The sequence below is a fragment of the Dasypus novemcinctus genome, chromosome 5 (genome assembly GCF_030445035.2).
Source record: "Dasypus novemcinctus isolate mDasNov1 chromosome 5, mDasNov1.1.hap2, whole genome shotgun sequence".
Classification (NCBI taxonomy): Eukaryota; Metazoa; Chordata; class Mammalia; order Cingulata; family Dasypodidae; genus Dasypus; species Dasypus novemcinctus.
In genome coordinates, this window is record NC_080677.1 from 162,143,804 (window position 1) to 162,167,984 (window position 24,181).

The 24,181-nt window shown below is 48.5% G+C and overlaps 1 protein-coding gene across 2 annotated transcripts in view; it reads right to left on the reverse strand.

Moving 5' to 3' along the window:
- Positions 1–24,181, reverse strand: part of SPAG6 (sperm associated antigen 6) — a 62,992-nt gene that overhangs the window by 34,257 nt on the left and 4,554 nt on the right. For both annotated transcript variants that reach the window (XM_058297858.1, XM_071215496.1), the window contains 2 exons: positions 10,973–11,139; positions 8,554–8,737 (listed from right to left, as the gene is read on the reverse strand). In XM_058297858.1, the coding sequence (XP_058153841.1) occupies positions 8,554–8,737; positions 10,973–11,139 (351 nt within the window). The remainder of the gene's footprint in view (positions 1–8,553; positions 8,738–10,972; positions 11,140–24,181) is intronic.

Sequence of the window (24,181 nt, forward strand, 5' to 3'; positions counted from 1 at the left end):
CACATGGGAGGTCCAAGGTTCAAACCCCGGGCCTCCTTGACCCGTGTGATGTGCTGGCCCACGCACAGTGCTGATGCGCGCAAGGAGTGCTGTGCCACGCAGCGGTGTCCCCCTTGTAGGGGAGCCCCACGTGCAAGGAGTGCACCCCGTAAGGAGAGCCGCCCAGCGCGAAAGTGCAGCCTGCCCAGGAATGGTGCCGCACACATGGAGAGCTGACACAGCAAGATGATGCAACAAAACGAGACATGGATTCCAGGTGCCACTGACACAAGCGGACACAGAAGAACACACAGCGAACGGACACAGAGAGCAGACCGGGGGGGAGAGGACAGGGGGAGAGGAAAAAAAACCAAACTTCTGTATCTGGCCAAACTGCCTTTCAAAAATACAGGAGAGATTAAGACATTCCCAGATAAACAAAAGCAGAGGGAATTCATCACCACTAGATTAGTCCTGTAAGAAATGATAAAGTAAGTTCTGTGGGTTGAGAGGAAAGGATGCTAAGGACACTAAACAGTAGATCAAAGCTACATGAGGAAAGAAAGGTCTCCAGAGAGGGTAACAACTGGGGTAAATACAAATCTCAGTATATCGTATTTTACTTTGTACTTCCTACAGAATCTAAAAGGCAAATGCATAAAACGTAATGATAAGTCAGTGGTTTGGGACTCATAATATAAAAACACAATTTGTGACAAAGACTACATAAAGGTGGGGGGACAGAGAGGTATAGGAATATAATTTGTGTGAACAATTGAAGTTAGTTGGTATCTCATATTAAATTTAAGCCCCATGGTAACTACAAAGAAAACATCAGAAAATGTGCACGCAAACAGACAAAGTAGAGTACCAGCTGCCAGGGAAAGGGGGAGTTTCTGTAAAATGGGTAGTTTCTCTTTGGGGTAATGGGAGAGTTCGAGTAAGGGAAGGTGACGAGGGCACTGCAAAACAGTGTGATTAATCCCACTGAATGGTTTGCTTGGGAGAAGCCGATATGGGAAAGTTCACATTGTATATATGTTCCCACAATAAAAATTTTTTAAAAATATCAGCTAAAGAACAATGACAATTATAGACAATACATGACCCTGGATAGGCCCTAACAAGGGAGGAAAGAAGGTGTGAAAGCACATTATGGGGATATATGGGGGGGGAATGCAGTATAAACTATAAGCTTTAGATCAATGATAAAATTTGCTGAACTTGATAACTGCACTTTATGTGGATACATATGAATATGCTTGTTCTTAGGAAAGGTACGAGGCCGTATGAAGGGTTCAAGGACCGCGGTGCACACAGCCTCCACTCAAGTGTTCAGGAAATGGATTCAAAGACCAGGAGAGGCGGCGGCCTTGGCCCAGTGGATAGGCCTCCTTGACCCGTGTGGAGCTGGCCCGTGCGCAGTGCTGATGCGCGCAAGGAGTGCCCTGCCACGCAGGGGTGTCCCCCGTGTAGGGGAGCCCCATGCGCAAGGAGTGCGCCCCGTAAGGAGAGCTGCCCAACACGAAGGAAAGTGCAGCCTGCCCAGGAATGGCGCCGCCCACACTTCCCGTGCCGCTGACGACAACAGAAGCGGACAAAGAAACAAGACGCAGCAAATAGACACAGAGAACAGACAAGGGAGCGGAGGGGAGAGAAATAAATAAATCTTAAAAAAAAAGAAAGACCAGGAGAGACACATACAGATGGAGAGAGAGCCACATGGACAGTCAGAATGATACAGCAAATGTGGCAAACTGGTGAAAAGGGGTGGATCTGGGTGTCTGGGGGAAAGGGGCTACGTGGGAGCTCCCCAATGGCCTTTACCCTAAATGGAAACAGTCTTCGACGAGGACGCTCGGTGCCATCTGGTAGAGGAGGGCTGTCTCACCCCCCAAGCCCACCACCAGGGCCACTTCGTCCTCAGCTTTCCAAGCCCAAGGTCTGTTTGGTGATTTCCGGGTTGTAACAAAGTTCTTAAGAAGAAGAAAATGACCCCCTTTCTGCCACTGCACAAAATAGGGAGTTCATGATTTGTCTTTCACGCAATCCGATGGCTGGCTACCAGCTGAGCGGCCCGTCTTCTTCCCATTACCCCATGCAGTGTCCAGCCGGCCCGCCTGGAGGTCTGCAGGACCTGCGGCTCACCTGGGGCAATTTCTGTTTGAGACTGGAAAAGCCTAGATGGCAGATCTCAGCCAACTGACTTGACTTTGCACGCTAAGAAAGACGCGGCAACACATACATAGGAACACATATGCTTTTGGAATATTACAATGAGGATGATGTGATAAAGAAGAGTGAGTGACTCAGGAAGGTGAGGTATGATTTTACATTGTTGTTTTTTATTCTGAATTCTAAAAAATTCTTCAAAAATGCAAAAAAAAATTTCAACAGGTTTTATTAAGTCCGAGTTTCCAACTAAAAAATCACAAGAAATAAAAACGCTGAGACATTTTCAACGTATTTTTACTAGCACATAAACTGAACCTTGAAAATGACCAACAAATTAGTTAACTGGGTAAAATAAAGTTATAATTAAAATGTTACTTTGTTCAACACATTTGGCCCTTGCCCACTGAACATAGAAGAGATCACTTAATTTCCCTTCGTTATCCTTTTTCACCAACACCTTAATAAAGAGAAAGGTATTTGTGGAAACAAGCATTAGAACCACAGCAGGCACGACATGTAATATGAAGAATCCCAGACATGTCAGTTGCCCCTAAGTTTACATGTTACTCAGCTCCTCCCAGATAAAAGGAGATAAAAAGAGAAAAATAAGGAAGAAAAAGATGTTATAGAAATCAGCATTATTATCTACAAGCTTCGGTAAAGAGGCTTTTAAAATAATGTTTACAGAGAACCTGGAACTCGAGTGCACTGTTGGTGGGAAAGTAAAATGTGCAGCCGCTGTGGAAAGCAATATGGAGGCTCCTCAGAAGGTCAACTTTAGAGCTACCATATGACCCAGCAAGTCCACTCCGAGGCACACACCCAAAGAAAACGCACACAGGGTCTTAAGCAGCTACTTGTACCTCAGTCTTTTGTAGCAGCATTATGCGCAATAGCTGGAAGGCAGAAACAATCCATGTGTCCATCAAAAGAAGAATGGATAAACAAAATATGATCCATAGAACTCAACAGGGGAAGCAGATGTGGCTCAACTGATAGAGCATCTGCCTACCACATGGGAGGTCCAGGGTTCAAGCCCAGCGCCTTCTGGCCCGTGTGGCGAGCTGGCCCACGCACAGTGCTGCCATGCACAAGGAGTGTCATACCACGCAGGGGTGCCCCCTGCATAGAGCAGCCCCACACACAAGGAGTGCACCCCTCAAAGAGAGCCGCCCCACGCAGCCTGCCCAGGAGTGGCGCCGCAAACACGGAGAGCTGACACAGCAAGATAATGCAACAAAAAGAGACACAGATTCCCCGTGCTGCCGAGAATGCAAGCGGACACAGAAGGACACACAGCAAATGGACACAAGGGAGGAGACGGGGGGCGGGGGGGGAAATAAATAAATATTTTTAAAAAAAACAACAACAATGGATTATGTGGCCATAAGAAAGAATGAAGCTCTGAAACCTGGAACCTGGAAGACCCTCGAAAGCACACTTAGCAAAACAGCCAGGCCCACAAGGACAAACACTGTATGATGCCACTTTTAAAAGATGGCTAGAAATAGCAAGTTCACGGGTAGAAAGTAGAACAGAGGTCACCAGGGTATGGGAGCATGAGGAGGGGAAGAGTGTGTTTGGGGAATATGGACTGTGTGCCAAAAAAGATGAATTAAATAAAAAGTATAATAATGCTGATTTACCAGCCCTCATCCCCTTCTCCTGGACCATTCCCACTCCAAGAAGTCCCTAGCTCTTTCCTCAGATATCACTTAGATATCTTATCACTAAGATTTTGGTTTTAAAAAGTCAGCTACTGGGAAGCGGCTGTGGCTCCGTCAGCTGCGCTCCCGTCCACCGTATGGGAGGCCCTGGGTTCGCGTCCCGGCGCCTCCTTGTGAAGGCAGCTTGCCCACACGCCGCAGAGCGCCACCCGGCCCACGAGCGCCAGAGCCGACTCAGCAAGCTGACGCAACAACAAAAAAAGGGGAGACAAGTAAAAACCCAGAAGAGAGTGCAGCGAATGGACAGAGAGAGCAGACTGCTAGCAAGCTTCAAGGCAGGGGGGGGATAAAAAAAAAAAGTCCACTACTTCTTCCTAACTCTGTCCCACACCACGTAGCTGTTGGTATTTGTATAGGGGTGGCATGAAAAGAATATCTACAAAAATTCCGCATTTTCAAATTACTTCCTCCTTTTATCACTTCATTATTCTCCATGAGAGAGAAGGCATCAGGCGGCTGTTCGGTCCTGATCCCTGCCTCGCGGATCTTCTTTGTTTCGAAGGGGCGTGAGCCTCTGCGCTGGCGGCGGCCACGTCAGCAGCCTGCCCGCTTCCACCCACACCAAGCACTGCCCGCCTCCGGCTGCAGGAATACCTGTTCCCAGCGCCTCCTGAGCTGGAAGGGAAGTTTTCTGAGCTGGAAGGGAAGGGCCCGAATCTCTGCAGGAGAAAGCACACCCACACCTGTGGGCCCCGCCGTGGGGTTCACAGCAGCTACCCACAGGCCTGTCACGAGTACAGGGGCTGCAGAGGGAGAGCGCGGGGCTCCCACGTGCCTCCCTCCTCCACGCTGCGGCAAGGAAGGAGCTCTGAGAGCTGGGAGTGGCCACCCAGCAATGCCACCTCGGCTGGCTGAGCAGAGGACATCCTTTCTCCGCTCCACTTCGTTGCCTCATTGAGAATGGCGAAGACCGCAGCAGCGTTCATGAGTTTTAGTGCTCCTCTTTGCCAGACTTACGAAGAGACAGCAGTTTCTAGCTCCTCAAGGAAATGCTCTTGAGCCCAGCCGTGGAAGCACATTCCCCCGAAACCTGCCGGGCTCCCCGTGTCCTTCCACGCTCTCCCACCTGCCCCTGCCCGAGCCGCGTCCCAAGGGCTCCGTCGGGCTCCCCTCAGCGCCTGTCCACTCAGCGGCAGGCGAGGGGCAGGTGCTGCCAGCCCAGGGCAGCCTGCCTGGGCCCGGAACGCCGCCTCCCGGCCACGCAGGGAACCCCCGGCCTGGGGTCTCCTTCCCCCAGCCCCTCGCCTGGCACCCTTCTCACCACCCCTTTAGGTCCAAAAGCACAGCACCCTTGGGACTTGTGAGCGCATCACCATTCACTGGGTGGCTAAGCATCCGCTAGGATAACCCCGCAGCGTGGGAGAGAGCGGCCGGGCAGCACAAGGGAGACAGCCCGTCCGAGAACTCTGCCTCAGTCTTCACGAAGCAGCAGGAAAAAGGTTTAAAGAAGGCACTTATCCGTCATCGAACTAAGAGGTAAATAGTATATATACTCAATAACTGGCAGCTCAATCCTAGAATTCAATGACACAAACCCTAGCAGAGCTGGGCGGGAGCCGTTTCTGGCTGTCAACCCTGTTCCCCTTCGGTTCTCTGAAAACGGCTTTGAAATCGACACATAGAAGTAACTTCTAGGAATTGTGTTTTTCAAATAAGGAAAAATCAGATAATGTCCATTGGTTTCTCTCTTCTGTTTAGTGATGTCTGTTTTGTTTTTGTTTCCAAGACACAAAACTTTTTCCTTCTCTTCCACTTAAAAGTAGGCTTTATTTCTTTTGCATCTCTCTCTAAAGTTCATACTTTTTAAAGATCTAATCAACCATTTTATCACTAATAGTAATAGGTAAGGGGAAAACGTCGAATGTCTTTCCACTCATCTCAATGTATCCTACTTACAAGAAATCACTGAGAAAAAAATCAGGTTACGGGAAGTAAATCCTCCTCTCCCTGATATGGGCGTGAATGCTGACTTCTTCGCTCACTTGCTGGCTAACAAATTCCTTTCCTTCTGAGAGAATGAAGTGGTCATCTCCTCTCGGGGTTCTGGGTCCCTGGGCCGAATGACTGGGAAATGGTCAAACTACGGAGGGAATTCCATGTGGGGCCAGATTACAGCAGGAGAGCGGAACGGTGCCCCCAAGACAGAACTATAAATGAGCCGTAATAATCACGTAAGCCAGCACTCAGCAAGAGGCAGGTGTGGAGTGTGATGAGCGGGCCCAGGTGCAGAGTTGTGACGCACAAGGAGTACCATGCCACCCAGGATGCTCCTGCGTGGGGGAGCCCCATGCACAAGGAGTGCACCTCACAAGGAAAGCTGCCCCTCATGAAAAAAGCACAGCCTGCCCAGGAGTGACACACGCAGAGCTGACGCAGCGTGATGGCGCAACAAAAAAGAGACGCAGCTTCCCGGTGTGCTTGTCGCTCCTCTGCGCCTTCTCTGACACACTCATGTTCTGTCTGTTTCCTTAAAGTCCTGACACGCAACAACTCACTAGGTACACTCACGTCATTTCCCCATAACCTGCATCTGATTTAAAACGTAATCAATAAGTACCAACAGGGAAGCGGATGTGGCTCAGGCGACTGAGCTCCCGCCTACCACATGGGAGGTCTGTGGTTCAGTTCCCAGTGCCGCCCAAAGAAGACAGTGAACAGGCGTGACGGTCAGGCCTGGCAAGATGACACAAGAGACACAAGAAGAAAAACATAATGAGAGACACAACAACGCAAGGAATGCAGGTAGTTCAAGCAATTAGGCACCTCCCTCCCACATCAGAGGTCCCAGGTTCAGTTCCCGATGCCTCCTAAAGACAAAGCACACAGCAAGTGCACACAATGAGGGGGTGGGGAGAAATAGATAAATAAACAAATCTTTTTTAAAAAGTACCAAGAGACAGTCCTAAGGTACACCTGATCAAGTTGGAAAACCAAAATCCTGATACCAAGGAAATAATTCTAATATATTAATTCTGAGCCATTCTAAGCATGGCCACAGTTTCCCTTCTCCCCTGATGATTATCTTCTTTCATTTCTTTCTAATCTCTATTAGTGCCAACACCTTAAGAACTAAGTTATTGATAAAGGCAGGCCTGGGGAGCAGCTCGCTGCTTCTGCTTTCAGTTCTCCCTCCAGTGCTCTTTCAGAACATCGAGTGACGCTTTCTGATACGTCTAAGTTTACGTGGGCTCTGGAGTCCCAGACGTCCACTCGCATTCTGGGTCACCCTTCACGGAACCACAGGCACCATCCCTGGGACCTCCTCCTCCCTCTGTGATCTCGCAGGTGCCATCCAGAACGGCAGGTGCCGCCCAGAAGGCCAGCACACCTGAAGCCCACGGCACCTGCCTGGGCACACAGCGACGGGCCAGGAAACAGCAGCTGCTGTTTTACATACGCACACACCAAAAATTCTGGTAAAGTGAAAAAAAAAAAATCCATACAAGCATGTATTGATGTCCACATATAAACTTACTTTTGCATCATTATAATATGCAATTTTGCCTTTTTAAATATTACCACTTCCAGGTTACCATGTCAGCATTCAGAATTACGTTTTAATTTTGTTAAACAACAAATTAAAGTATCTACCATAATTTACCCATTCGATCCCTGCCCAGTATTTAAAGCGTTTGCTATTACACACAATACCACTGTAACGTTTTCCTGACACAGCTCTCCCATCCTGCGGGCTTCTCCCCTCAGGACAATTTCCCGAGTGGGCGCCTGAGAACAGCGTGACCTCTAATCGCTCGGTCGCGCTCACACTGCCGTAGCGGCCCCCCGAGCCCGAGTGCCGCCCTGTCCTCTCCCAGCCGGGGCGGCGGGTGGAGGGCCCCAGTGGTTAGCGCACAGGCCGCAGGCAGGGCTCCCAGCAGCTACGCTTCCCCACGCTGTGCGCTGACGCGGGAGTTAAGGCTTCGGAAGATTAACCGACGGGCCCGAGACTGCAACAGCGCCCCGAGCCTGGCCTCGGAGCCCAGGCCTGCCTGAGGCTGCGGCGGCGTCTTTCCCAAACGGAATGTGGGGGACAAGGTGTTTTCCTTGCTCTCTTCCTAAGCAGTTCTTTGATTACCAGCCAAGCTGATCGCTTTTACCTATGTTTGTTTTAAAAATGTATTTTCTTTTGTCATATTATAGAGTGACTGCTGGGAAGTGGCAGGGGCAATTCTGCGCCACGTGGCTTTTTCCACCTGGGGGGTGGGTGGGCCCACAGAGCCCTCGCAGAGACCAGGCCCCTCTGGAAGACTCTGCTGGGCTGCCACGTGACGTGGGCAGGCGCCCTCCTTTGCACCCCCTCCCCCACTGCCCAAGAGGGGCTGAGTACAAAGAAACACGTTCAGAAGATCACCACGGCCCTGAGGTTCCCACATCGCCTGTGCACCTGCTGTGGGTCGGCAGACCCCCGTCGTGGGTGGGGCGAGCCCAGAACCCTGAGGGTTCGCCTGGTTACCTGAGCCCATTTACCAAGGACGTGGAGAATCCCCCTCCCCTCGTCAGTGCTCTTTTGCCACGTAAGATGAAGGCTGAAATGTGGGGTGTTTTTGCAAATATGTGATCATACAAAACTTCTCTCCCCTAGTGTAAAAATCACCATTGAACCCCACCTGTGGTCTGCGCACAAGCAAGACCGACTGACCCGACAGCGCACGCCCCCCAGCCCTGCCCTGACCTGCGTTGTGCCTAGCGATGTAGCCGAGGGCCCAGGCCGCAGCCTCCTTGACCCCGGGGTCGAAGTCCTCCAGGCAGATGACCAGCGTGTCCAGGGCGCCGCAGTCCACGATGGCCTGCGCCAGCTGCGGCGAGTGCTTGCCCACGGCCCGCAGCACGAAGGCCGCGGCCTTCTTGTAGAAGCGCTGGGAGAGAGCAGACGAGAGCGGGGCGCCGTGAGCCGCCATGACCCAAGGTCAGGGCGCAAACCCAGCGGCCCTCGAGGCGCAGCGGCGAAAACCTGCTGCAAAACCGTGCTGCTCGCGAGGTGCCCTCAGGGCTTCTGGTCAACAACCAAACCAGGCACCACCTGAGTTTTAAGTTACATTTCAAAGGGTTCACTCGTGTGGAAATTGCACAAAACAAGATACAGGCATTAGGCTTTCCACAAATTCAAGAGGATGACACGGTCTGCACTGGCCCATGGGAGGGTCCCTCGGAGGGCGAGCCCCAAACTGACCGTAACCTTCCCTTGCTGGCCCCCACCCCTAGGGGCGGCGGGTCACCCTGGAGCAGCAGCCACACGCCGCTCACCCGTGGTCAGGTAAACACGAGGGCAAAACAACCAAGACATATTTCTAAGTTTTTCCTGGCAAATCAATTAGCTAAACAATGGGACAGGAGTTATTAACTGCTCTGTCATTTACCTTTTTAAATAGTTAAAAGCAAATCACTTGCCTCCATGTAAATTTCAAATACTGCTTTTAACATTTTCTTTACCTACACATTTTCTCAGACTAAGAATGATAAACTGACACTGGAGCGCGAGACCAGCCGCTTCTCCCTCCCTCTGCAGCCAGGGGCGCAGGCAGGGGCTGGCACACGCTCCCCGCCACTCGCCGCGGGCGAGCATCACGGCGCCTGCTCAGCCTTCACAGCCCCCGACTCTTCCCTTTCAGCACAAAAAATACCTCAAGAATCTCTAGAGATGGTAATTTAAGCAATATGCCATGTTAGTGCTGATATTTTGATTCGATGTATTTTCTTCAGTTGGTTAAATGTTCTGGAGGTATTATAATATTCCCTATAAAGTTCAATTTCATGTATCAGTAAACAAATTCCTACTACTTTATTGTAAAAATTAGGGTAGAATTTTAAAGTAGCTTGTAGTAGTTTGATATTATTGACGAATTCCAAAAAGAAATCTTGGATGACATTTGTAAACTGGTCTTTCCCTCTGGGCCCCTGGCTTCTTGCTCCGCACGTCTGTCTCGGTTCTTCACCCCGGCTAAGGCCTGAGCAACACTGCAGGGTGGGGTAGATCAGTTTCTCCACTCCAGGGCTGGTGGGCATGTGGGCTGTGCCCACTTTTTGGCTCCTGTGAATAATGTTGCTATGAACACTGGGGTACGAGCAGGAGTCTGAGCCCTGCTTTCGGTTTGGGGGTATACACCTAGGAGAGGAGTGTCTGGGCCCTGTGGTATGCTATACTTTAAGGAAACATCAAACTGTTTTCTGCAGTGGCCACGCCCTCTCACAACCCCACCAGCACCGATCAGGGCCCCAGTTTCTCCCCACCCTTGTCGACACTTGTCATGTCCCCGTTTGTTTATGGCCATCCTGCTGGGTGTGGAGTGGTACCTCGCTGTGGCTCCGATTTGCATTTCCCTAATAACTAATGACACTGAGCATCTTTCCATGTGCGTCTTGGGCATTTGTCTATCTTCCTCGGTGAATATCTATTTTCAAGCCCTTTGCCCATTTTTAATTGGAATGTTTATCTTTTTATTACCCAAATAGCAATTTACTCCTAAAGACACATCAAGGAAAACTGATCCCTAGGTTACAACAAACCAGCAGAGTGGAATGCACGGCCAAGGGCCGGCCTTTGGGAGGTCCTTACTGTTGTGGATCATCCACGGTGGTGGTATAAGAAACAGGCGGCACCAGGCCAGACGGAATAACCGGGACCCTCTTAGAGGATCCTAAATGGGGCATATTTGCTTACATACTTGGTAAAATAAAAAAGATTTATCAAGCCTACCATTTTGCAATTCTCCCTTTCTTTTGGGTGCTTCTCTCCCCATTCCTTCAGGGCTGTTTCCATGAAGCAGATTTTGCGTGTATATAAGGATTGCTAAAAGCAAATTTTTTATTGGTTCTAAGACTGATGCTATCACTTTGTTTAAAATTCTGAAACACAGAAATTCTCATTTCTGTGTAACTCCCCACAAAAATTTAAAAGTTTTCTCTTTATATTAACAATAACAGGGAAAGCTGCACATCAGCCCCTACAGATGTTACTAGACACAGTTCAGGAAAGTGAAGGCTGTGCTAACAACTCATAATTCTAAACTGCAAGCTTGCAACTATACCCAAACTAGCCAATTTTTTAAAAATCTACAATAAATAACAATAGGCAGTTGTCTGGAAAGCCTTACATTCTGCTCCGCCAGCGAGTAAACGAGCTGGGGGAGGATGTCGCCCTTCACCACCGCCTCTGCCAGGTCGTCGTTGTAGTTCGCCAGCCGCCCCAGGGCCAGCGCGGCGGTCTGCTGGATTGTGGGCACCACGTCCAGAAGGAGCGGCCGCAGCAGGGCCATCACGCCTGAGAGGGGCGCAGCAACGCACAAGTTAAAAGGCAAACGTGCCCATCAGCGAACATGCAAAAAAGAAAATTAAGGGGAAGAGGTCAGTAAAGAATAAAAAAAGGTCAAAAACGAATGGGGGAGGCAGACGTGGCTCAACAGGTAGGGCGTCCGCCTACCACGTGGGAGGTCCAGGGTTCAAACCCAGGGCCTCCTGACCTGTGTGGTGAGCTGGCCCATGCGCAGTGCTGATGCACGCAAGGAGTGCCCTGCCACGCAGGGGTGTCCCCCCCACCCCGTAGGGAAGCCCCACGTGTACAGAGCATGCCCCACACTGACCCGCCCCACACAAAAAAAGCGCAGCCCGCCCAGGAGAGGCGCTGCACACACAGAGAGCAGACAATGAGGGCGGGAGGGGGGGCAGGCTAGAAATAAATAATCTTTTCTTTTTAAAAAATTTTAAAAGCTTTAAAGAAAAAAAAAAACCAAATGGGCCGCTGGGGTCATCTCGCGGGGGGAGCAGCCCAGCGCGGGGCGCCCGGCCACGGGCAGGGGCTGGGCAGGCGGCCGGGAGCGTGCCCTGCAGGAGGAGGCCGAGCACAAGGCTGGCACTCGGAACCCAGTCTCTCAAGGCTCGGGTCGGGGCCTTGCTCCTCGGTGATGTCTTCCCAGTGACTTCTGTGGGCCTTTCCTCTGGCCCCAGTGGCACTTAGAGTGGATCCAGCAATTCCAGTAGGGTCTATCTGAGGGCGGGGTGGGCAGGGCCCTGGGATGCGGCTTCCCCTTCACCAAGGGCTGCAAATTCAGATGTCTGACATCTCCAAATAAACAAATTCCCGGAGAGGAGGACGGTATCTCTTTTATTTTTAAAGATTTATTTATTTATTTCTCTCCCCTCCCCCCCCGCACCCCGGATGTCTGTTCTGTGTCTATTTGCTGTGTCTTCTTTGTCCACTTCTGTTGTTGTCAGCGGCACGGGAATCTGTGTTTCTTTTTGTTGTGTCATCTTGCTGTGTCTGCTTTCCGTGTGTGCGGCGCCATTCCTGGGCAGGCTGCACTTTCTTTCGTGCTGGGCGGCTCTCCTCACGGGCGCGCTCCTTGCGCTTGGGGCTCCCCTACGCAGGGCCACCCCTGCATGGCAGGGCACTCCTTGCGCGCATCAGCACTGTGCCTGGGGAGGATGGTATCTTATCCCGCGCTCTTACAACATGTGCCCTAGGAGTGACTCCACAGTAAAGCCAGCACCATCACCACACCACAAAAAAGCACCGTAGATTTGTCAAACCCTTTCAGAAGCCAAACATTGTTCCAGGGACTTTTTTTCCCCATATTAATTCATTCAACCTTCCTGACAAAACTCCGAAATAGGCCCTATTTTTACCTCTATTCTACAGATGAGGAAATTGAGGCTGAGAAAGGTTGAGTAAATTGTCACACAGAAAAATGATAAAGCCAGGTTAGAAATTCAGGTATTCCTTCTTGATAACTGTTAAATAAATAATATGCATTGAAACACTGGGGAGATGGGACCATGGAGAAAAATAATAACTGCATTTTGGTTATTTTACTGGATATTCCAACTATAGTACAGGTTTTCACTTACTGTAAAATTGGCAAGATAGGTGACTGCTATTTCTATTTAAACCATGGTGCCTTGGGCTACAGTTATGAGAAAGGTCATGAGAGAACTCAGAGTGTAACTAAGTGCCCCTTGACCTTCTATACGTTACTTGATTTACACCAGGCTGTTCAACTTGACGTTATTATATCTTTTCTTTAAAAACAAACCTCAGTGATACATAAGCACAGTGCCTTTTATAATGACACATACAGAAACGTTTAAAATAGAAAACATTTCTAATAATATTTAGGGTGAGACCAAAACAAGATCAAATGAACAGAGCCACCAAGGGGCCCCGGGCGTGGCCCCTCCGCCCCATCAGGGCTCCAAGTCACCTTGGTCTGATGCCTGATCCGAGGCCACGCTGCAGCTCTGAGCCCTGGGGCTGGGGGCTGCGCCATGTGCCTGGCAACGGCGCGGGAGACCCACCTAAGTGTGCCTGTGGTGCGCCTGTGGTCGGCACAGCCACTTACGTTTCTGCTGCACTTTTTATAGAGAAATTCTGAAATATCTCATAAGAAGTTTAAAGCACAGAATAGGGTATGAAAATAACAGCTGCCAAATGTCCTACGGGTTATTTCTGCAAAGCTGAGTCTAAAACAATTTGCTGATCTCGTCTCTGTAGTCTATTATTTGATGTTTTTGAGAATGAATACGTACCATTTTAAACAAAATAATAGCCATTACTCTAAAAGAGAAAAGCTAAATTTGTTAACATATTTAAAATGTCACAATAAATGCATTAATGAGGTCAAAAATATGAATATAAATATGTTCAGAATAGTTTAAAAAGAATCAAATTATGTTTCACATTAGTTGCTTTTTCCTGATGATTGAAGGAATACCTTTTCTCTCACTGGATAAATTTATGTGACGTGATGGTGGTAGCTTCTTGGCTTTGTTGTGTTTTTTTTGGAGAAGCCAGCACTCAACCACTGAGCCACACTGGCTTCCCTGAGTTGGTTTTTTTGTTTGTTTTGCTTGTTGCTCCTATTTTTGTGGTTTTTTGTTGTTGTTGTTTTCTCAGGAGGCATGGGAAACTGAGCCCAGGACCGCCTATGTAGAGGCAGGAGCTCAACCGCTTGAGTCACATCCACTCCCCAGCTTATTGGATTTTGAAACACAATTGGGAAATCAATCCACACTGTGTTACTCAGCCAAGACATGTTGAAATAAATCTCGGGAAACGGGCTTGGCCCAGTGGTTAGGGCGTCCGTCTACCACATGGGAGGTCCGCGGTTCAAACCCCGGGGCCTCCTTGACCCGTGTGGAGCTGGCCCATACACAGTGCTGATGCCACGCAGGGGCGTCCCCCGCGTAGGGGAGCCCCACGCACAAGGAGTGCGCCCCGTAAGGAGAGCCGCCCAGCACGAAAGAAAGAGCAGCCTGCCCAGGAATGGCACCGCCCACTCTTCCCGTGCCGCTGACGACAACAGAAGCGGGCAAAGAAACAAAACGTAGCAAATAGATACAGAGAACAGACAATCAGGGGAGGGGGTGAAATTAAATAAATCTTTAAAAAAAAAAAAAGAAATCTCAAGAACTTTGAACTTTTATGTTAAGAATCTGAAGAAATATGAGTTTATCTGGGTCTATAACATTTAACTTAATCATGTTTATTATTAGATGCATTATTTAGCTAATCTACCACAAATCTCCCCATTTTGAAAATTTCAGTTAGCAATTTTAACAAATATTTTAGACCCCCCCCCCCCGAAAGGCATTTCACTGTCCCTAGACTCAAAAGAACTGTCCTCTCTCCGGGGTGTGTATGTGTGCCCCTTCTCCGCGGGTGGTCCTGCTCTGCCCTCTTCCTGCGCTCCTTGGTTCAGACGGTGGCACGATGAGAACGTCAACTACTGAAAGCTCTCTAAGCTAGAAAGGTAAAAACTAAAGTCTCCATGTACAACACCTTTGTTTGAATAAGGTCATTTTTTATTGGAGAAGAAAATAAATTCTCCTACCTACTGCCCCAAATGTCCAGCCCTGGCATCACCACTGAGCGCTTCATTTTCATAAGTCCTGGGCGTCTCTCGATGGGGCGGTGTGACCTCACAGCTTAAGCCTGGACTCTCTTATGCTAACTAAAGGTTTATCTTAGAAGGACAGAGAAAATTGCAAAAGGAACTGCAAGGAGCGTTGGGGGGGGGGGGGGGGAAGGAGAAGGAAAGGAAAGGAAAAGCATATGTAAGACATAAAAAGAAAACTTTTTCCTTACCTGTCTGTCCGTTAGAAATCCATGGCGAGTGATGCACGGAAGTTTAGAGTTCATAAACTTAGAGTCTATAAATTACAGCAGTCTGGATAGATGCTGGAAAATCTGATCAACAAGGCCTCTAGGGAGGAGCTAATGGCCTCACCAAGGCCTCCATGGAAGAACTCAATATGTACCAGCCGATATTAAATCCAATATTTAAAGTACTAATGCACATATTGTACCCTAATAGCTATAAAACAGTTAACACTGTCTACTCCATGAAAGCTGGTGATAGGTATGAAAATACCTCTGAAATCTAACTTCTAGGATAACTCTTTAGTCTCCCAGCCTGGCAACTTAGAGCTCTGAGTGCTTCTCTATTTCTCGTGCTCCAGGGCCATACTGGAGACACTGCTTCTAACCCCTAGGATGCAAAGAAGCCTCCTCACCGGCCCAGCCTGCAATCACTCCTTCCAGAACCGGAGCAGGGCTTCCCAATGACCAGCAGGGACCTAGATGGATGACGGCAGCTCCTACTCTACGGAATTAACCAGCTAGTGGAGGGGATTATAAAATACCCTCCAAACAATCTCAACTCTTTCCTCTAATTCCTTATAACACAATGGAGAACAAATTACTTTTTGTATGCCAACAGCATATATAAACCATCAGGGAAGAAATGTGAAACATTTCCAATAACAAAAAAAAATATTGATTCTCGTTATCACACATATATAATGTATATACGTATGAACTCTACCTGTGGCGCTTTAGAGAGAGATTTACCATCTCAACTCTGTTCCTTTAAAAACAAGTATCTGCAAACTGGAACTTTGGGTAAAGCTATCTGGTTGCCATGGTTACCCTTTTACCTTCTTTGGTGTTTTGTTTTTTTTTTTACTTTAAAATGAAGTGACTTCTAATATATGTTTTAGGATTACTATGAACTGAATCATTCATTCACCGTTAATTCAAGAACTAGCTGGGAGGAAGGTACAAGGGGTTGAAAAGACAGCTGCCCTTGGCCTCCAGGAAGTCATGGGGAGCTGCGGGGTAACCCCGCGGCGCGTGTCCTCTGGGTAAGCAGGGGTTGCTCTAGAACCGCACAGGGCCTCCCCAGGGTGGGCCGGGGAGGGCCGGCGGAGGGCAGTCGGGGAGGGGGCGTCCACGGGGGCAGCTGAGGGCTCTCGGGCCTGCGGGCCTTCGCCTGCTGGGACACAGGGGAGGTGGAGAGGGAAAGGGTGGAGGAAGAAGGCTAAGACATGGAGACCACAGTCACAAAGGTCCCACCGGCAGTGCGGGTGAGCGTTAGCGCTGCGGACACCAGAAAGGGTGGGAGGGACGAGGTGGGCGACAGGAGGCCCACGCAGGAGCCGAGGCCAGAGAGGAAGATGCGGAACAGGAGTGGCGAAGGGGGAGGCTAAGAGAGAGGAGGACGGGGAGACCCTCGGGGGAGCAGTCACCGTACTTGCAAGTTTCCGGCTGTCACAATCTATTCTGCTCAAGAAACCAATAAATTCACCAGGTCTCAGGCACGAAGCGGGAGAGGAGGGCGGCAGGGTAACTGCAGAGGCTGGGTAGAGTCCAGCCAGATGTGACTGGAGGGCAAACTACTAAGTGGAATGGGAAGTCACTGAGGAGCTTTATGACTTCCACCATTTATTCTTAGAGAAGTGAATAACGAAAATGAAGTCTTCAGGAAGCAGATGTGGCTCAAGTGACAGAGCTTCCACCTCCCACATGGGAGGTCCCGGGTTCAGTTCCTGGTGCCTCCTGGAGATGATGAGCAAGACAGAGAGCTGACACGACAGGCTGGCACAGCAAGACAATGCAACAAGAGACACTACAAGGACACACAAGGAGAGAGACAACAAAGCAGGGCGCAGAGGTGGCTCAAGTGGTTGAGTGCCTCTCTCCCAAGTGAGAGGTGCCAGGTTCAGTTCCCGGTGCCTCCTAAAAAGAAGACGAGCAGACAGAGAGAGCCCACAACCGACAGACACAGAGAGCAGACAGCAAGTGCAAACAATGAGGGTGGGGGTGGATAAATAAATAAAATACATCCTAAAAAAAAAAAAAGAAAATGAAATCTTTGAAGAACTCCCAGGGCTACCAGGTACAGCTGGAGAGGCTGTGCACTGCACAAATCCAGACGATGCCCTTCCCACAGACCGCGATGCAAATGCACACCTGAGGCAGTGCAGAGCGCCACAGCTAGCCGAGCCACAGCATGCTGATTTTCAGTAAAAGAACAAATATCTCCAGAACAGAGCTTATGTTTTATACCTTTTTTCTATTCCTCAAATTACCTAGCCCAATTCTGAACCTACAGTTAACATTCATTCCAACGTCTGTGGTCTCAGGTCCAGAGACCAACACCCACATCGTTTTACTGCTCTAAGCACCACTTACTCTCCAATCACACTGTAATTCTAATTACACCGGGGAGCGGACTTGGCCCAGTGGTTAGGGCGTCCATCTACCAAATGGGAGGTCCGTGGTTCAAACCCTGGGCCTCCTCGACCCATGTGGAGCTGGCCCATGCGCAGTGCTGATGCGCACAAGGAGTGCCGTGCCACGCAGGGGTGTCCCCCACATGGGGGAGCCCCACGTGCAAGGTGTGTGCCCCGTAAGGAGAGCCGCCCAGCAGGAAAGAAAGTGCAGCCTGCCCAGGAGTGGTGCGGCACACATGGAGAGCTGACACAACAAGATGACGCAACAAAAAGAAACACAGATTCCCGTGCCACTGACAACAACAGAAGCAGATAAAGAAGATGCAGCAAACAGACAGAGAACAGACAACTGGGGAAGGGAGTGGGTGGTAAGGGGAGAGAAATAAACAAATCTTTAAATAATAATAATAATAATTACACCTATTAACCTCTCTGCAAGCAACTTTATTTCCATAATGTTATTGCATTTACACGACTATTTTTACCAAAGAATTTCACCACATTCATTTTCCTTCACTGGTCTTTTTTGGGTTTTTTTGAAATATTTAAGTGTGCCCCCTTTGCATTTTTTTTTAAAGATTGATTTATTTATTTTTCTTCCCCTCCCCCTTTCCCACCCTGCTGTTTTTGCTGTCTGTGTCCATTTGCTGTGTTACCTTCAGTATTTATTTCTCTTTTTGTCTTCTCTTTTCATCCATCTCCTCTAGGATTCACTGGGATTCAATCCTGGAGACCTCTGATGTGGAGAGAGGTTCCTGCCAATTGTGCCACCGCATTCCAGGTCTCTGCTTTGCTTCACCTTGACTTTCCCCTCCGTCCCCCTCTTGCTGTGTCTTGTGCGGGCACTGGCTCACCGTGCAGGCACTTGGCTTGCCCGGTGGGCGCTTGGATCACCACGCGGGCACCGGCTCACCATGCGGGCACTCACGTGGGCACTCACTCACCACTCAGGCACTTGTGTGGGCACTCGGCTCACCGCACGCGGACTCGGCTCGCCATGCAAGCACGCGCTCTCTTCTTTTTCACCAGGAGGACCCAGGGATCGAACCCTGGTCCTCCATGATGGTAGGCAGAGGCCTTTTCACTTGAGCCACATCAGCTTCCCCCTTGTTTTTTTAATAATAAAAATTTTCAGCCTTTGACTTGGTTTCTTCCACTTCTATTATATACCCCTGGCCACAATTCCTGCATTTGATTAAGAAGTCAAAAATATTGGTATTGCATATCTATTTGCCTTGTTTCCCATGAGATACTTTTTCACTTTCATAATTATAAAGCCTATTATAATTTTTAAGTATTATATCCCTTATAACCCACAAACAACCTTGTATGTATTTAGCAAAAAGGTCAGAATGAATCCCAAAAAGCAGGGAGTGAGGGAAGTGCAAGTGGCTCAAGTGATAGGGCTTTTGCCTACCATATGGGAGGACCTGGGTTCAATCCCTGGGGCCTCCTGGTAAAAAGGAGAGAAAGCGTGCCCATGTGGCAAGCCAGTGCCCGCACGAGTGCCTGCTCGGTGAGCCAGCGCCCCATGCAAGTGAGTCACACAGCGAGAAGATGATGCAGCAAAAGAGAGACAAGGGGAGAGTCAAGGTGAAGCACAGCAGAGACCCGGGACTGAGGTGGCGCAGCTGACAGGGAGCCCCTCTCCACATCACGAGTCTCCAGGATCGAATTCTGGTGAATCCTAGAGGAGAGAAAAAGAGAACAGAAACACCACAGACAGCAAAAACAGCAGGGTGGGAGGAGGGGAAGGGGGGAAAATAAATAAATCTTTTCCCAAAAAAGTGGCCACAGCAGAGAGCCATAGAAGGGTACAGAAAGAGGAGGGTGACGGTGGGCTCACGCTTCTGCCTGGGAAAGCTGAGAGCCAACAACTCCAGGGAGCATTTTCCACACCAGGGGCTGAGCTCAGGAGGCAGGCCTTGGCTGGAAAGAAAGGTGTGGGTACGTGGAACGTACATGCGCACTTGAAAGCCGTCTATGTCCAAGTCCATTTTCTGTTTCCCCACGTGGTTCAACACATCTAAGTCCCACTCGTTTTCTCCAGAGCACAGTGCAAGCTGCACGTGCCAGCACTTTTCTGCTCTACATTCTCACTCTGTTCAGGTCTCGCACGGAGACCGTCTGGCCATGGCGGGGAAGAGTGACCGGGGTTTGGTTCGACACAGCAACCACTGGAGGCGACAGTCACAGGCGTGGCGGGCAGTGTGAGCTCAAGATGACACCCGGTCTCCCCGGGTGTGGCTGCCACGTCCACCGAGTCCCTAAGTCGCAGGGACTTGTCCCTTTAACGGCTCTCACCTGGCCTGAACCCCCCTCCAGTCGGCTGAAAACCGCCTCTCCAACAGACAAAGCAGGGCCCAGCCGCCCTCTCCTGTAAAGCCCACGGGCCTCCCATCACTTTCGGGAGAGCGCTGTCACCCGAGGCCCTCCACGTGAGGCCTGGTTGCCTCCTGCCACGACCGCCCAGCTCCAGCCGCACCTGCGCATTTTCCCTTCCCACCCAGGACCCCCTTCCTCTTGCCTTTATGCCTTCGCGCACATCTGGCCAGCTCCTAGGAAACTCAGCCACATGATACCTCTCCCCAGAAGGCTTCCGTGTAAGCCACCCTTCCAACATGCCCCAAGTGCCCAGACATCAGGCCCTGACCAAGCAGTCTTTAATCTGTTTATACATCTCACCATGAGCAAATAACGGCAGAGACAGCACCTTCGATTTTCGCCTGATCAGCGTCTAGGCAACATCTGGCAGTGAGACACAGTATTTGTTACACGATGAATGGGCAAATTGTGAATACTTGTGCCCAAGTTTCTCGTTCTTCAGATAACTTTTAGTTAAAAATAAAAAGGATACATCCACATGCTCATGGTTCTTTTTAGGTGCATGAGGTGTGTATGTCACCGCCTATCAGCGCACTTTCCTAAAGCTTACAGACCTCAGGTGCGTAACTCAGACTGGCCCCTCACCTGAAATTACCCCGCTGAGATACCGCTCCCTCGTGATGAGGGTCCTCTTGGAAGCGGCACATCTGAATTCACAGCGTCTTCTCTGGCTAGCATGCTTTCCCTTTTCTAGCTCACTGCCCGGAGACGGGACGCCTCGAGGCCAGAAACGCACAGCGCACCAGGCAGTACTAACAGGATTATCTGCTCCAAGAGGGCTCCTGGATACCCTCCTAAGAGGAAGCATTTGCCAGGCAATCAACCCCAACATCTATCTTCAGGTGGAATTACGTTTTTTTATATTCATACTCCACTTTCTCAAAAAGAATCAGAGTGAGTTTACTCTAAAAGATATGTACGCAAAGACAAAGATAATGTAGCACGGGAGGCACCGATAATACAGACAGACACCGAGGGTGAGGACAGTGGCAAATGAGCTCTGAATGGAGCATTGAGTTTCCTGGCAGCAGAAGAAAATAGGAAAGCACTGTGAAATAAAAGGAAGCAGGAACAAAGCTTTTCCTAAAATTTCATACCCTGCACCTAGCTTGACACAAAGTAGTTAATAAATACTTGTTGAATGAAAGTATATACCTTTATGTGGAGAACTTTGAACAAAATAAACAATGTCTTCAATGATACATTTAAAGACATTATGGAGAAACAGCTTTATTTTTTTAAATAAACACTCATTTGTTTAAAAGAGGGGGTGCATATTATTAAATTAATTCTACACAGACATTTCTATGAAAAAACTAAAGTAATCTACTTTACGCACATAATTTAATAGTGCTTCTAACTTGATATAGGGACAGAGAATGCATAGGAAAGTTGAGAGAGGTCATTTCCTTTAAAGACACATACACAAGTATCACTGATTTTAACAGAGCTGGAGTAAACTGTTCAATAGAGCCACACTTAAACAACGGCAAACATGGCATATACGCCAAAACCAGGATTTCCTTCTGAAAACCGGTTTAGTCTGATTTGTGCTGAGGTGGGGGCTCTCGCCCCCTACGAGACAAGGCCAAAATGTAGCCTGGATTTCTCCTGGGATTGGAGAAATCCAATCCAATGGAGCCCCACAGTTCTGCTCCCCAAGAACCTGGAAGAAAAGCCCTTCACACAGGACAGGATTAAATAAACAGCAATGGGAAGAAGCGCTGCGTACACCCTCACCTCCTCAACCAGCAAACACCCAGGGCCCCTGCCTTCCTGCGCCCTGCCCGCGTGAGCGCACCTGCCCAGGGGGGTGGCCAGGGAGTCACCAAATGGGTTCTGAGCTTCCAAGGCATTAGAGACTTGCCCTGGGTGCTCTCAAAGAACTCCTGGTTTGAGAAGACTCTTCCAAGAAGCCAGAGGAAGCCTAAAGGCCCTCTGGAGCTGAGACCAGCTCAAGGCCAAACTGCTTCTCCCACTCCTTCCAACCACCAGCTCGTTGTCCATTCAAGTCAGTCCCCAGCACCTGCCTCCTCAAACCCCCTCAACGGCCCCGGAGGAGACCTCAGAAGCCCCCGGGTTCCACAGGGATATGCCAGCCCCTGGAGCCCAAAGGCTTGTTTCAGCAGCTAACAGCCGGGTCATTAGGAACTCCTAGAACCATCCAGCAATGGTGGCCCACACCTACTCTACAAGGCAGAATAGAAGGAGCACAAGACCAGGCAGCCCGTAAGAACCTTGGGTTCTGGTCAGAGTGGGGCCTTCGCTCACTCTGTGGTGTCCCCTTTGGACCGAGGAACCTATCCGGAGGAAGAGTACTCTACCCACCTGAGCTGCTACAAGAATCTGTGAAAACCTTCTAAAAACAGTTACTCCTTCCTTCATTCCATTTAAGCATTTGCACATCTATTAGATGCTAAGCATTATGCTAGGCATGTAATTTACAGTTTTTTAGGGGTGGGAAGTAGAAACTAAACCATTACTTAGAATTGAGGAAAGGGCTGTGAGAAACACAGACCAGAGGCAAGGAAAGCCCCAAACTGTGAGGGCACAGGGAGGATTTCCCTAAGCAACCAACATCTCCACAGAGCCATAAAGAATAAGTAGAAATTAGTCAGGCAAAGAAGTGGCTGAGAAGGTTCCGGGCAGATGTGCAAAAGGCCCTGAAACTGCACTCAAATGTGAAGTGGAATTATGAACTACTTAAACAGAAGTAACTCTTCAAAAACAGCACATCTGTAACACTCAAATGGAACGCACACCATTTGCCCTTCCTAAGCCCTGCCCTCTCACAGGCTCCTCCACAGCTGGGTTGCTTCTGTGCACATATACGAGGTACTGGGACCAGGGATGGGCCCCAGGACTCCACAAGTGGAAGCCGGCGCTCAACCACGGAGCCACGTCGGCTCCCCAGGCGGTTAGTCCGTTTGTTTGCTTGTTTTTTGTTTCTAGGAGACACTGGAACGGAACCCGGGACCTGCCATGGAGGAAGTTGGCACCCACCCGCTTGAGCCAGTTTTTTTTTTTTTAATGTCCAGTTATGCAATGATGTCGTCTCAGGAGTTTCAGCTCTCGCTCTATAATTTTCTATTTATGTACCTATAACAGCATGCACAGCAATAATAACAGAACAAATGTATGTCCAGGTAGTAAAATGGTTAGGGGCACAGAATAAAATTCTGAATAATCTTTGTCTTTAAAATATATTTTTAGATGCATACAAATTCAGAACTTTATAGAGTTCCCTGACATATTTTCCACTTAAACATACATAACAAACCTCTCTATTCCTATTTACAACAAAACAATCGGTGCTTTGTGTTAATTATCTTTTAAATTCACAATTTATTTTATATTGACATAATATGTCAAATTTAAAGAGCATGATTTGTCAAGTTTTGGGAAAGTTGCTCTGCTAATTTTCAGTTTCAAAATCCTTTGGAAGAGCAGTTTTTGTAAGAGAATCATGGTACACACCAGGATATGTTTTAAATATATTATTATGCTTATTTGGGGTTTTTCCTTCTCATAGCATATTAGGGTGCTAGACACGAGGAGTTTCACTCCACTCTTGACATACATCATTTAAAATCAAAATGATTTTACGTCAAAAAAAGATATTACTTTTCTTGAATCCTGAACCTATTATATTGCTTCAATCTGCAAGTTAGTGTCAGACAAATATATATTTAAAGGGTTATGCAAATTTCTCTATTCCTACTCTTCTGAAAATCTGCATAACTACTACTAATTTGCTACGTTTTACTGTTTTACTATGGATTAGATGTAAAACATTTACAGAGTATTATTTTAAACTTTATCCCCACTTTCCTTATATAATTAGCTAAAAATAGCATAATTGCTTTCTGTAGCTAGGCAGCTCAAGAATCCTTTCCTTGGAGCTTTTATTCGCTCATTTTAGAAGGCCTCTCTGAACCAGCGTAGGGCCTGGGGTCCCAAAGGCACAAAACACCTCCAAGTGTTGAAATTTGACAACTGCTGGCAGTAACAATGGATTATCTCTAACATTACAGGGATGCAACAACATTTATTTTTAGATAGCAATGGTGGAAGGGTTCCAGGAATGAGGATACATAAGAGATCTCTATAGCAAACAAACTTTTTTAATCTTTTGATTTGGAAGGAATAAAACCTCCTCTTAAAAGGGAAAAAAAAATAGCTCAAGGTTGTAAATGCATTGTGTACAGTCCTTTCTAGTAACAATCTTGATTAGAAAGAAATCAACAGCCTCATCCTTGTCCAAATACTCTGAGGAAGAGATTTCCCAGCACTTTAAGCTTGTTTTGGTAATTGCTTAATAAGGCAAATTCTCTTATCACATCAAAAATGGAATGACACACATCAGAAAGTTTAAAAATGAAATAAAACTCCACTGAGTATTTTCACCG